Here is a 15,022-nt window from a genome sequence, read left to right on the forward strand (position 1 = left end):
GAAATCAAAATAATCCAAGCATTTCGATCATGATTAGATACTCATTCCAACAAAAATGATGTTAAAAGATGTTAATTTTTATAATAAAATGAAAGGTATTCGAATTGCTCTGTGGTTCCTGATCAAAATGAATAAAATACAAACTGTTTTGTGACACTGAAAGCTTTACTAACTATACAACAACAAATAGATATGACTACAACAAACTTTACTCAAAGTGGTTCAACACTGAAGATACATGTTGCTTTTCGAGTAAGCAGCATTGCATTGCAACAACAAGATGATGATCTCTGTCAAGCTCCAGTTGATCATTTTCGAATATGAGGATGATGTCCGCGTTCGCCAATTCTACAAAGGTTAGACTTAGCACATCAAAGACATGACGGTGAGAGTCGAAAAACACAATGCTGAAATGCAGCCTGATTGAGATTTACTTCAGCAGCAGCAAGTTTGTTTTGAGGGGGACCTGTCGGCAAGTTGGTGTGGAAAGTGATGGTGAAGAAAGAATTTACACTCGTGCTGCTGCGGTCCGAGCTCTAGTCACGGATCTTTCGTATAGCTCTTCATATTGCGACGCTGATGAATCCCAACTGAAGTCCAAGGTCATGTCCTTGTGAACGAGCTGCTGCCAACCTTCAGGGTTTGTAGAGTAGCATTGAAATGCTCGGCCCATGACACTGCTTAGACCCTACAGACATGTTCTTGACACTTTTTGAGTAAATCACAAATAAAACTTGGTATTGAATGAAAAAGAACATTTTTGATAATGGAAAAGTCACCTGTTCATCAGGTTGCAAAAATGTGAATCCGTTACGGTATTGTTCAGGTACCGTATTATCATCGACGTCAAAAACACTGCAGGAAGAAATGGTTATTAAACAAAAAAAGGGAATGTAAATATTTTTAGGCGCTCACCTATCATTCAGTCCTCCAGTTTTCCTTGCAATTGGCACAGAACCGTATCGCATGGCAATCATCTGTGTCATAAGAACATTTACAAACTCTAGTAGACAAAGTTCTTTGAATGAAGATAGGTTTTGTGCAAGGTAATTCAATCATGATGATGTAAAGTATTTTCTGATAGTATAAGAATTCAATTCTTCATGTGTTATAAGTTGCAAGCATTATAATAATTAATAAATGTTGTTGCTGCACAGAGAAGCTTCGGTTAGCAGAAGCTGTGGGGAAAAAGTCCATATAAATAGCAAAAGCAGAAAACACAGAATTGATACCTGGGTAAGACCACAAGGCTCAAACAAGGAGGGAATAATAAACATGTCAGAAGCCGCATAAATCAAATGTGAAAGGGCATCATCATATTTCAAGAGCAACCGAACATCTGGGTGGCTGTTGAAATGCATTGCAATATCCTCAAACTCCCGCTGGAAGAAGATTAAATCGTTTGTCACCAGAAAAGACCTCAAAACACATGGAAGAATTTGCAACAACAACAACAACAACAAAAACAAGTGGGATCAATTGTCATATGTAAATCAAGCATATATAGACTTCACAAATATTTTCCTGCACCATTATTCTGAAGAATGCAATTCATACAATTAAATTAAAAGAGCGAGAGGACTTTCGATGATTATTGATTTCCAATACCTCCATAACCTAGACAAAACCATACATGCCTAGGCAAACATATTCTGTTATTTTTGTAGAGTGCTCAACAATTGATGATTGTTCAAGCAAATAAATTATCATGAAGTGAACATATTTCTTTAGAACTGGCCATGTTTCTTTAGAAGTTTTCTACTCCAGTAAAATGCTAGATTATGTTTTATTTCGCATCAGATTTGCTGGGGAATTCCATTTAGGTTCCTGGCACACAAGCCATGTTCAAGTAAATAAAGTTTATTGCAGATAAAAAAAGGGCAGCCCGGGAGCTCCCGCCATCTACGCAGATGCTTGGCACACAAGCCATGTTCAAGTAAATAAAGTTTATTGCAGATATCACAAAAAAATCATTGTTGTTTGAGAACAAATAAGGTCATATTAGAAACTAGAATAAGTTATGTTTTATAAAATCAACAGGGGATAGGACCACGTTACTTGAATATGTAGTACTGGACTTGAGCCAAGAAGCACGAACTGTCCTCCCAACTCCAATGTACGATAAATTGCATGTCTGATAAGATGCACACCTTTTTGTGGTACGAGACGTGTGATACATCCAACCTTTGCATGAAACAACACTTAGATTGAGGTGACAAAACAATGGAATCAGGTTCAAAAAGACGAATTTAAATGAAGTTTGAACATTGAACTACATCTCACATCAAATATGAGAGTAGAAATCAGAATAAACTACCTTTATGTAGGCTTATGAGAAAATAACTATTAGAATAAACTTAGAGAAGAAACTACTGCAGGTATCTTATTAATATGCATGCAAGCAAAAAAAATTGAAATGAATTTTTTTAAAAAAATGTTATTACATAGCACCAAGCTGGTCTGCCAGTATATGACATATCGTGAAATTTTTAAGTGGGTGATCAAATTGTCCATCTTATAGATTATTACTATATAATTGACTGTAAAGAACACAAAAGTATTGCATGCTTGTATGACCAAATGAGTTGAGGTGTCTGAGGATACAAGTGCAATTGCTTCATCTTTGACTAATACATTTTGACCATTCTCCATGGTTGTAGTAAGCAATACTCGACTTCCAAAGTTCTTCTGGAGATGCAATTAAGCTAATAACTTGCAAGGAGAACTTGTAGCTCCTTATATAACATGTGAAAAGATCCAGATAGTAAAGCCACAAAAGTTGGGGCTTAACTCTTATTGTCGCCGTACTTATGTGTGATAATTTACATGTATGCTAGTTTCCATTATAATACAAGTATAGCCATTGCAAAAGAGTTTAAGCCTCTCAATGAGTTAATATCCAAAGAGTGTATAATAAATTTGTTTATGAGGTGTGGCAATATACTAGAACGAGAAAACAACTTAAAACAAAAGGAGAAGTGATAGTACACATGTCCTATCTAAGGGAGAGCACAATTAAGGAAGTAATAATTGAGGGAACCTAACTTGATTGACACAAAAGAGGCTCATAGGGAAAGATGACCAAAAGTGTGTTTTATCTACAAGGAAAAAACCTAATTATGAGAAAAATGATAGGGTGGGTTACAAGGAAAAAAACTAATTGAGAAAATAAAGAGGACAACTTATTCTAATTCTTCTCAGTTAAATGGGAAATTGAAGTAATCTTTGAAATGACCTCCTTAGGATCGTCTCAAAGCTTTCTCTGGCATCAATTTATAACCTTAGCTCTAAGGAACATAAGAAAGCAATCAGATATCATGCTTTTTGTAGGAAGAAGTTCATTATGCTTTATCATGAATTAGCCCTAAGAAAGCAAGAAACTCAGAAACAACAGGATGTCTTGCTATTATTTTTATTTGAAAAAGTTTACCAGCGGTTGAGAACTGTTTGACCATGAAAGTTTAAGATGCTTCCTTATAGCATTTTTGTTCTCTGCTTTTCCCTGAAGATCATCAGCATGGTATTGGGCACTAATATACTTATCTGTGGATGGATTCCATGCATCAGTATCAATACCATTAAGAATTCCAACAAATTTCTTGGAAAATGATTTTAATGTTTCATGGAGACCACGACCACCCTGTCCAAAAGAAGCTAAGGCACATCAGAGTACAGAAAATTACAAAAGGTATATATATTCTTCCAAAATGTCAAACTTAGTGCAGTATCATATCAACTAAAATTGGCTAGCAAAGTAGAAGCAGATCAACATTGGATAAATAGATCATATGTACCTCAATAGCAACTTAATGCGAACTAGTACAACTCATTTTCCACATAATAGGATGAGGAATTCAATGCTAACATTAACATTATAGATTGGGCCTCTAGGAAGCTTATTGATTCATAAAAGTGCAAGTTGAAGCACTTTGCAAGGTTGTTCTTTACATTCTCAGTACAAGTTTTCAATTAAGAAGCTCACTTATTGATACTTGATGAAAACTTGTAATCCACTGAAATTTTGTAAAACCTGGATGACCAGTATGATTTTACTTTGGGTAACTAATTAACAAAAGACAAGCAGAAACTTTATAAATCTGTTACGAATTTAGTACAAACTAAATAACTAAATTAAAATATAAAATGTTGCAAAAGAGATCAGTTAGAGAGCTTGTTGCCTTCTTATTCACCATTAACTGATATTAAACCCAATCCCACAGCTAACAATGTACTTGATTAGGAAAAAAGAAAAAGAGAACCTGCACCACATTGTTTTTATCAAATAAGTTACTTTGCTGGCAACAATAACACCTTAGAACTATGAACAATTTGGTTATACCCATGAAATAAGAATTGTTATCTATTAAGTTTACTCTGTTCTTTAGAATATAATGATCAAGTCCTGATATGAAATTGAGTCACAATTAGTAATGGTTCAGAACTATTTGACAAATTTTATGAGGCAGAAATGAACAAATATTTTGTGTTACCAACAAAGAAAAAAGTTATATTACTTGAATAGATGGTTCATGTAGTACTAGTCCTTCGTCAAAATACTTCTTACCACCCATATAGAGAGTACAATATGGGATTTTGAACCAAAATATGAGAAGAATAAAATAAAATGAAAATTAGTTATCCAATTTCACCAGAAAAATATTTTTGTGAAAAGTTTAATCCATTTCTTGTGAACATACACTGCCATGGTATTAGGAGCTATCTGAGTACAGTTAATCATTGTGGAAAATCTATAACCAACAACATGTTGCATTTTTGTGTTTTAAGTTTCACGCAACAATACGTTTAAAGCCATAAGCTGAGAGGAATATTTTGTTTGTAATGTTGATTCTGGTGGACCATTGCGTGGGCATTTATCCAACAGTCAGTTTTTGGACATTCGCAGGCAAGCTGGGAATTCTCTAACACTCAACCGCTTTTCCGCTATTAACTCCTCTACTCAAGGGTAGACAATAAAACTCTAATATCAATTCTTCACAATTTATCACTTTGATTATGCAAGATGCACAATCCTTAGGCATTTTAATTTTAGGGAGGTTTATGAAGGAAGATTGTACTCAATACTATTTTGCTCATTTGAAGACAAATCAATTTATCAAGTTCAGCCTTCAACTTTTTTCAAGATCAGTGGCCTTCCAACCACTGTTATCATCTTTGATGAGGGTCTTTTCATTTTTTTATTATAATATTTGTGATTTTTTACGTTTTTTGTAACAAGCTGCACTTGATAATATCTATGCTCTAACTTGAGAGATAGTACTAGAGTTATTAGACACATGTTATTGGTTTAGCCCACATGGTACATTTAGTTATTATGTATTGAGTCCTATATATATGAAGCAATTGACCCCTCTTCCTAGATACAGTCCAATGTTTTCCTTCTCAAATACTAGTATGCTTTTGCAGGATTGTTCTCCTTCGTGATAAGGTGAACCAATTAAGAAGCTTGAGGCTTCCAAGCACACACATACCAGTGTGGCTCAACCAATCATATAGATTATTTTCAAAGTAACTGAACCATGTGAAAACTAACCCCATGCAACTCTATCTAGGATGTAGGTTATAAGAAACATTGTTGAATATCTTACAACATTTGCACACTTTTTTCTTATTTCAGGGGTTGTTGGCATCTTTAACAACTTAATTTGTTATTAGGTTTGCAGATTCACTTAAGTTAGTAGTTTAAGCATTCTAGTTAGCAGAGAACGAACTGCAAAGATATATTACAAACCACAAAGATAAATATATAGCAAGAAAAATGCAGATGTCGCCACAAACATCCAAATAACAAAAATCAATTGCAGATGTTCCCAGAAAAAAAATTACCTCTGCGGTACAAACTTCTTGAGCATATGTTGGTGATACAGTAGTAACAATGTTAGAGAATACAATTGCACCCTGAAATTTTGACAAATTGCATTAGAAGAGTAATATGGGAAAAAAGATTTACAAAGTTTTATTCCTTGAAGAATTGCATAGTGGTCTATGGAATTACTTTGACAGGATTAACTCTATCATGTGCTGAATTATCCTGCATCCTATCTGATCTGTTCATTTGGTAAACATCAAGACCACATGATGACAATTCTGAAGCAGGAGCTGTTCCTTGATGCTCAAAGTTGTGGCAGGTAAAGCAAATTCTAGCTGAATTCAAACCCTTTGCAGCATATATGTCCCAATAAAGTGGTGCCTAAAATTTTTTAAAAACTCTGATTACGTTAATAAACCATAGATGTATAAAGCTAAGGTCCATTAAATTTCACTAGAAATCAACGACCATCAGACAGCACAATTTAAGAAGATAGGATTTGGTCCATACAACAAAGGCTGTCTGCCAATCATGACAATGGATTATGTCAGGCCTTTTCCCAGCTTCATAGAGCAACTCAAGTGCAGCACGACTGAAAAACGAAAACCGTTTGAAGTCATCATGCTCTCCATAATATGTTCCTTTCCAGAAGAAGTTGGCTGGATGGTGAGGCTCTATAAAATAAACAGGCAGACCTGAAAATTGCATTTCTGTCAAGCTCAATTTGTATATATCTAATACAAGTTAAAAATCAAAATAAACTTAGTTTTACACCTTCAACAGTCCCAACCCAAATTTTGTTCCTGAATAGTCGTCCATCAAAATAGGACTCTAACACAACATCCAGTGCCTACAACATCAACTATACTGAGAACCTACAGTAACAGTATATCATCCCAAAAGTAGGAACTGGTACAATCAGCAATGTAATATACCTTCAGATCAGTAATAAGATCATACTGTATACAATCATATTTTGGAAGGACAATTTCCACTAGGTGTCCCTTCCTCTGCAATGCTTTACCAAGACCAGCGATAACATCCCCTAAACCACCAACCTATAAATAAAGATAGATCACAAAATAATTAAAAGTAATAGAAAGAAACATTGAAGCTCATAAGGGTAATTTTCAGCTAGAACATATGCATGTACACAGGCAAGCACTTAAAATACAAACTTTCAGCAGGATTATCGTGTTTAGACTTTAGAATGCTGTTTCTGCCTTAATTGCCTTTGATTCATAGCACCTGACAATAGTATTCCATCCCTATTCCATCCACATAAATTTGATAATTTACATAGAAGAGATATGTGTATAGGAATGCAAAGTTAAGAGGTTCACAAGTTAGTGGAAGTGTGCAACAAAAACATAAAAGCAAACAGATATTGTAATATGCACAAGTATTTTAACAGAAATATCCGTTTATTATTACTCAAGAGGCTAGGCAGACATTAAATGCTGAATGCTCACTTGCAACAATACTTAGAAGGCACTTCAAAAAGCAAAAGAAGGAATCCAAAAGTATCCTAAAACCATTTCAACATGTTTGTGCAGTGAATAAGAACTCATCTGATTAAAACTTTGAATATAAGATCACAAAGTTCAGATACAAGCAACAAAGAGTTCACATTATATAAGTTACAGGTTTGGCTCACCTTTGCAACTGGTGCCATTTCTGCAGCAATATGGATAATGTGCAATCCTGGCCTGCATAAGAGAAACAGAAAAAATAATGAGTAACCATATGAACTTTCATAAGTGAATGTCGTACAAAAACATCTGAATAGCAATACGAAACCAAACCTTGTACTGGTGTACGTCAACTTGAGGAAGGTAGTCAACCTTTCATGCTCACCCTTACTCTCACATGCCAAATATGCATCACGAATTCGAGAATCTTTCTTCCATGCCATATCTCGCAATGACTTGGCATCATTGGTTGATATCTTCTTCTCAAGCAACCAACCATCAATTAGAAGTAGCAAACGGCTCCAAAACTCCCAAGGTAAATTTTCCAAAAACTCTTCTTGTGATCTTTTCTTACTATCCTCTCGGAGTTTATCCAATGTATCCTGAAATTCTCTTACTGATTCTTGAAACAGTTGAATTTGAGAATGTATTTCTTGATCAGAAACTTGCAAGTGCTTCTCAAAACTTTCAATTTTTTGCTGCAAAATCTCCTCATAAGGCCGAAAATTTTCATATGGAAGTTCTGTCATATTTGCTTTGTTTATTGAAGCTTCTAACTTATCAACCTTCTGCTGCAGCTTAGCAAATTCAGAAAAATCTAACAAAGCCTGATCCTCTTTGTTAGAGCTATCAACTGATCCTAGCAAATTTTTTACCTTCTCTGACAATGCTTTGTAATAAGATGGTAGAGAAGAAAGTCTATCAACATCAACTTGAGCATTTGTAAACTGGGACTGTAGCTCTGTCAGGGAAGTATTCAACAGACAACATTCTTTCTCCAGCTGTGATACACGCTTGTCTGTTTCAATAACATCATTAAGTTGCAATTTAAGAGTCTGTATATCAGCCTTTACCACTGAATACTCTTTTCTTAGGGCATTAAGTTCCAAAACAATAGGAAATTCACCAGTAAAAGAACTATGATTTCCTTCCATGATACCATTCCCTGAAGGCGCTATTTCCTTAAGCATTTCAAGTGGATCTTCAAGGAGTTCCACATTTATCTTCTCTTTAATCCGTGCTTCTGTTTCTGCCAATTTCATCTCTAAAGTGTTTATTTCAGCTTGCAAAGCCTCTTTGTCTGAAAGAATTTTATCAAGTTCTTGAAGTGCACCAACTTCAGCTTGATTAACAAAGGAAACATCTAGCAAAGAGAGCATACAATATTGAGAGACAAATAACTGGATATAGATAATAATTTGACAAGTAAGAAGGAGTATGGCTACTTTTGTCAACATTTCTGATCATAGATTTCAAGTCCTCAAGAGGAATGCTTGGATGTTCCTGTATAACTTCATCCTCCATCTGTAAGAGAAAAAATTGATCTCCAAAGAATTGATGAAAGCAGTTAGCAATCAATAAAATGAATATAAAAAAAATCAAAGGGTGATCTATACAACATGGAAAAGTAAGCCAAAGCTAGTGAAAAGGTTGTTAAGGGAGATATGAAGTAAATAAACACAGCAGGATTAGTTCAAGGAGAATATGACCTTAAAGCATTTACTTATAGAGGTAACAAACATAAGAACACTTGCATACTCAGTAGTTATATTTCAGAATAGTTCTCGAGCAAAATAAGAGATAAACATAAGCAGTTTTGCTCAGAAAGCAAAGGGGGAGAGGTATATGATCAACTCATTCAGAGCAACATATCCACTTAATTATTCCATGATAAGTAATGCCAGATACTGATTAGATTCATCAGAAAGTCCAATTTTTATACCAGTAAAATGGGAAGCGAAAAAATTTTCAATTGTCCTTTGCTACTATAAATGTAAAAAAACAAATTTGAACCAACTCTTTTAATATCCTTCTTAGTTGTATTCATTATCAAGTTTTAGCAAACCAATTATCCAACCACTAAAATATCCAACAGGTCCAGTCGAAATTACCAATGACAAGTGCAGACCTACCTCACAACACAATCCCAGGAATACTCTATTGCTAAAAGATAAAATGATAAGAAGTGTTCTTTAAAGAGAATAACCTAAAAGGATCAAGTCTACTACAAGAAATGATGTCTAGAAAGTACCATATCAAAATTTCATTGACCTAAAGGTGATTTACAATCATAAGGTGAAAATAAATTTATCAAAAAATTAACAAAAAGAGTATAATACCTCACTTTTTGTCTCTTCAACAGATGCTGCTGCCATATCCTTGCTATCATGCTCAGAGTCAACATCATTGCTTAAAACAGATTCCTGACCTTGATTTGATAAACTATCAGAACTAGCTTTTTGAGACATGCCATTGCCATTGTTGTGGGATTTGGAATTAATATTTGGTCTCAACTGCTCTCTAGAAACTCTTTTAATTTGCTGTCTCTTTTGTTGGGAACTGTATTTTTCAAGCATTTTTCTCAAAGCCTATTCAATATTGGAATAATTCCTGACTAAGAGAAGTCCTAGAAACTGTTTAATAATTATGGTCCAATAGACAGTATAAAGATTCAAAGTTATCATTGTAACAAAACCAGTATGCTACGTATTAGTCATTGTATGAGAGCTCCATGCTCCTACCCCATGGTTGGAAAAAATAATCATGACTAAATCAGCAGTCTAAATTAATCAAACCTGTAAAATTGCTTGACATCTGACAGAGAAACTACGGATACCAATTTTAACTTGTAAACTGTCCTGATATTGATCATTTGCATCTTTTTTCCTCTGAAAATATTCAACCATTTGAAGTACAAAATACACAGAATTCTACCAAGAGTTACAATGGCTCAACTGTAGGGGCAATGAGTACTGCATAGAGTACATTCAAAAACAAAGTTTACATGTCTGGTTTTTTCATTGCTATAACTAATAATTATCAGTTCATGATTTTCAGCATGCATGGCAAGAAAAGGTGCAAGTGCAAAAACAATGTCTTAAATCATGGCCATCAATATAGGTATCAAAATCATGAATGTCCCAAAGTTGGGTATTGAACATATTGGATCAATAGAATTGGAATCAGTGAGAAATTTTTTTTTTTTAAAAAGTAAAACTAAAAAATGGAGAAAAATAATAATATTAATTATTTTTTTAGTATAAATTTAAGCTAAATTATACACACACATACTGTAATTTAAACTTTAAAACCATATACTGTAATTTATGAATTAAAATTATACTAAATCTGAAATGATTAGTTTCTGACTTATATTTGACAAATTATAATCTATAATTATCAATAAGTTAATAATTTTATAACTTATAAATTCAATTGATAATTTATAAATTAATTTTTGTAAAGTTAAAATTTAATTAAAATCCCTGTATTGTAAATTAAAACCCTATACTGTAAATAGTAAATCAAATTCTCTTTCCTGTCAATATGAATTAATCCTTGCCCAAGTATTACAGCTTTACCCAAATAAGTATAATTGTTCCCAATAACTTCAGACTAATGTCTTCAAGGTAGTGGCAAGGAAGACAAATTACTCAAAAAATTTATGACAAAACGTCAAACTAGATTTTTAACAAAAAACACTATATAATATAACAAAAAAATCAATAATTCATTTTTTTCTCTTTCTATTCCTACATCTTTAATGTCTTTCATGGTTGAGGCTAAAATGATGCAATGCCATGTTTTCTTTCATGAAAGATGCAATACTGCCACATTTCGTCATCATTAAGCCCAACTATTTGAAGTTGCTTGTATTGATCTTAACCCTCCATCGAGCTGTATTTTGTATCACTAGTAACATTTATATCAATTAAATTATTTTATATTACATTAACTAAAGTTTTTTTATCTCCCTCTAGTCTTTTACCTTCTACTCTAATCAATTTAACTCATTGAATTGGTCGACTTCAAACATGTTAATCCGAGTAACATGGTTATGTTTCCTGATCAACATTTTTGATCATTTTGAATAAAAAATCAACTGATTGCATACCAAAATTCCTATTTCCAAACTAAGGTAAAGACAAAATCGATCAACTTGAACCATGAAGGATCACAATTATAATCAAGGAGAAATTTTTAGGAAATAACTCAAGAATTTAACTCGATCAAATAGAACTAAACACAAAATCGAGCAAGACATTATATTTAAGCTGAAAATGATTAGCTTAAGCTTACATCATATTTCTCATGGCACCAAAAAGTTATTAAAATAATTAGCTCAAGCTGCATCATAGTTAATTCCTGAATCATCATACGGCTATATTCACAACAATTCGCCCTTTCTCATCTACATCGCTATCCGATCGAGAATGGAAAACCGAGGGAGGGAAGGCGTGAACGAACCTGAATTGCTTCTGCCGCATCTTGCAGGAGACAGCGAGCGACCGGGAAGGCAAAAAGAAAGCGAAGCGAGGGGGTCGGTGGGTCGCGCGGATCCAACCGCGCCCGAGGACAAATGAGCACGCCTCCGACGCCATGCGAGGGCTCCTCGAACGTCGACACCGACACAAGTACAACGAGAAAAAGAGAGCTAGGGTTCTCAGATTACCATCGCCAGAACAAGAAGAAGAAGAAGCTTCCGACCAAAGTAACCGCTTTCCACCGCCCTCGTTAAGATGGAAGCGATTACTCCACCGGCGCAGCTGGATTTCCGGCCCTCGATCCGCTTCTCAACGGCTTCGCCTTCCCTTTCTAGGAGAACAATCGACGGTCCGGATGCAATCCCAACGGTCAATCTCACTCTTCTTTCCCACACACAGATACCAGCGGCGAAATCGGAGAATCTGAGCCATTCGAGAAGGATAGAGGAAGAGGCGATTGCCGACACGTGCCTTCATCGATGCCTTATTCTGAGAATTTAATTCAGAGAGTTTATTTCCGTGACAAAAACATTTATCACCTAAAAAGCTAATTAATGTTACTTTCTCATGACAACAATCTTTTTCTTTTCTTTTCTTTTTTTTTTTTGCATATTTCAAATCTTATCCCTTAATTTAACCGTCTTTGAAATCTTGTGGATGTCAAATTCATTTGAAATAAAGCCTTTACTAAACGAATAAAGTATATCTTTTACTCGTGGACGAAAAGTATTCGTTTTGTTAATTTGCAAAATATGTTTTTTAAATATATTTTTATTAAAATATAAAAAATATACATCATAAATCTTTTACGAGTTTAAATGGAAAATCTTAACTCATATATTCTGGACAAAGATTTATAAGCCATTATTTGATTTTCTATCCTCTTTAATTTAATTTTAATTTAATATTAATTTTCCAATTCTCCTCTCCAGTCTCATCGCATCCCTAAGGGCGATGCCGGCGGGGCAGGTGAACCACCACGGCGGCGCGCTGATGGTGCCGACGCACCCTCCGCCGGAGTCGGAGTCGGAGGAGTCGTGGCTGTGGGCGCAGATTAAGGCGGAGGCGCACCGCGACGCGGAGTCGGAGCCGGCCCTGGCGAGCTTCCTCTACGCCACCGTCCTCTCCCACCCCTCCCTCGCCCGCTCCCTCGGCTTCCACCTCGCCAATAAGCTCTGCTCCTCCACCCTTCTCTCCAACCTGCTCTACGATCTCTTCCTCCACTCCTTCTCCTCCTCCCCCTCCCTTATCTCCGCCGTCGTCGCCGACCTTCTCGCCGCCCACCAACGTGACCCCGCCTGCGCCTCCTACTCCCACTGCCTCCTCAACTACAAGGGATTCCTCGCCGTCCAGGCCCACCGCGTCTCGCACCTCCTCTGGACCGAGAGCCGCCGCCCTCTCGCCCTTGCACTCCAATCCCGGATCGCGGATGTCTTCGCCGTCGACATCCACCCCGCCGCCCGGATCGGAAAAGGCATCCTCCTCGACCACGCCACTGGCGTCGTGGTCGGCGAGACCGCCGTCATCGGCAACAACGTCTCCATCCTCCATCACGTCACGCTCGGCGGCACCGGCAAGGCCGTCGGGGACCGGCATCCCAAGATCGGCGACGGCGTCCTTATCGGCGCTGGCGCCACAATACTCGGCAACATCCGCATCGGCGAGGGGGCCAAAATCGGGGCCGGATCCGTGGTGCTCATCGATGTGCCGCCGATGACCACCGCCGTGGGAAACCCTGCACGGCTCGTCGGCGGCAAAGGCAAGCCCTCAAGGCACGAAGACCTACCCAGTGAATCAATGGATCACACTTCTTTCATCCAGGAGTGGTCGGACTACATCATTTGATCTCCATGGTTCTGCTGCTTTTCTCTCCCAGTCGTTTGTTATGCTACTTAGCCATAGTAGCAATAAGGTACCAAGGTCCTTTCTGGTTCTTCTTCATCATCATCTTCTTCTTCTTCTTCTTCTTCAGTAGCGCCATGGTTATCTATGAATACCTGTTCTTGTAAAGTTTCAATTTTTGCTGTTGCATCTCTCAATCATGCTTACTCTTATAATGGGATGGTTAATTAGAATCATTCAAGGAGTTCTTCTGTGTATCTTCTTCTTCTCATTCCCTCCTTCATAGATCAATATATGCCACTCTTATGCTGCGATGGTTAGCTAGAACCATGAAAGTGATCTTCTTTGAGAAATATGTTGGCTAATAATGTATTTGTTATTGCTTTCTTCTTCAGTTGTTGCTGCTTCTCCCTGATTTTTTTTAAAGCTTGTTAGTTTCGTTGCTGCATTATCTCGAGCAAATTCATGTGCTGTGTTCATATATTTCCCAGAATGGAGCTATGAACTTGATTTTTTGCTAGTTTAAATTCAATATGAAATTCGACCAATTTAACTATGAGTTTGGAAATTCATACTGTTCTTGTTCTGCTTCGATCAGTATACTGTTAACTTTAATTCTGTCACTTGGAAAGAAATATAAGAAAAGAAAACTAAATAAATAAAACGATTGATTTCGCTGATAACTTGTTTATTCGTAAGGAAAGAGTCCTAGCGGGCTCAAGGCCTGGGCCCACATTAAAATTTATATTTTAATTAATAATTTTTATTTTTATTAATCAATTTAGATTTATTTAATAATTTTTAATTTTTTATAGATCAAATATATTTGATCGATAATTTTTTACTTATTTATTCGTGAGGAAAGAGGGAAAATCCACGTGTTTTTTTAAAAAAAAAATCGTAATCTGGGCGCGGAGCTACTAGAAATTCGTGTCTTAAATCGTTGCAATTACACATCATCGACGTCACGAATAATGCTGGGCTGCAAATAGGCCGGGCTACGAGACTGTTGGGCCGTAAATGGGGCAGCCATCAACGATTTAAACAGGCTACCTCGCGGGATCGGGAACCTCGGTCGGAGGTAGGGAAGGTAGGCGGCGACGGCGGAGGCCGGCAGCAATCATCGGGGAGATGCTTCACCGATCAGTTATAGAGCGCCGAATTCTCACCAGTGCAACTCGATTACGTCGTCTATTCCGTCAGCTACGGAAGAGAGGTATGTCAATGGCCTTCATTTTACTTCAATCTGTGCGAGTGATGCTCTCAGACTTCCAATGTGAGTCTCATTCCATTAACTTTAACCCTAATCCCTCATTTGCTTTATGTTTCTGCAGCAGTGAAAAAAGTGCACGGAGAGCTAACTCGGAGGATTGTGATTCGAGAACAGGTAAGTTCTT

At 36.5% G+C, this 15,022-nt stretch overlaps 2 protein-coding genes across 3 annotated transcripts; one reads left to right on the forward strand and one right to left on the reverse strand.

Annotated features, from left to right (window-relative positions):
- Positions 1-56: 56 nt before the first annotated feature.
- On the reverse strand, positions 57-12,070 carry LOC141822050 (putative starch synthase 4, chloroplastic/amyloplastic). 2 transcript variants are annotated; one of them, XR_012601232.1, is made up of 17 exons: positions 11,767-12,070; positions 9,639-9,858; positions 8,745-8,823; positions 7,633-8,662; positions 7,485-7,536; positions 6,763-6,885; positions 6,602-6,677; positions 6,338-6,522; positions 6,014-6,208; positions 5,845-5,916; positions 3,431-3,640; positions 2,059-2,184; positions 1,233-1,382; positions 916-977; positions 780-855; positions 435-688; positions 57-348 (listed from the first exon to the last, which is right to left on the reverse strand). XR_012601232.1 is itself a non-coding variant. In XM_074709468.1 (16 exons), exons 1-16 carry the CDS (start codon positions 11,898-11,900, stop codon positions 509-511), a joined length of 2,970 nt encoding a protein of 989 aa, XP_074565569.1. In that variant the 5' UTR covers positions 11,901-12,070; the 3' UTR covers positions 57-508. The 2 variants fall into 2 exon arrangements, 1 of the variants encoding a protein (XP_074565569.1); XM_074709468.1 differs by having other exon boundaries at positions 57-688.
- Positions 12,071-12,714: 644 nt separating this feature from the next.
- On the forward strand, positions 12,715-14,019 carry LOC141821196 (putative serine acetyltransferase 5). The gene has a single exon (XM_074708587.1). It carries the CDS (start codon positions 12,738-12,740, stop codon positions 13,626-13,628), a length of 891 nt encoding a protein of 296 aa, XP_074564688.1. The 5' UTR covers positions 12,715-12,737; the 3' UTR covers positions 13,629-14,019.
- Positions 14,020-15,022: the final 1,003 nt, after the last annotated feature.

This window comes from Curcuma longa, chromosome 2 (assembly GCF_044706935.1).
Source record: "Curcuma longa cultivar G26 ecotype Majalengka, Jawa Barat chromosome 2, ITB_CL_G26_1.1, whole genome shotgun sequence".
Lineage (NCBI taxonomy): Eukaryota > Viridiplantae > Streptophyta > Magnoliopsida > Zingiberales > Zingiberaceae > Curcuma > Curcuma longa.

What these genes read in the sequence shown, in the direction of transcription:
- LOC141822050 (XM_074709468.1), bottom strand. Translation starts at nt 11,900, where the DNA reads ATGGCGTCGGAGGCGTGCTCATTTGTCCTCGGGCGCGGTTGGATCCGC. An exon ending in GTCCAGTACTACATATTCAA is followed by an intron (nt 1,383 to 2,058) that starts GTAACGTGGTCC and finishes ATCTTCTTCCAG; the next exon opens with CGGGAGTTTGAGGATATTGC. An exon ending in AGCCTTGTGGTCTTACCCAG is followed by an intron (nt 978 to 1,232) that starts GTATCAATTCTG and finishes CTTATGACACAG; the next exon opens with ATGATTGCCATGCGATACGG.
- LOC141821196 (XM_074708587.1), top strand. Translation starts at nt 12,738, where the DNA reads ATGCCGGCGGGGCAGGTGAACCACCACGGCGGCGCGCTGATGGTGCCG.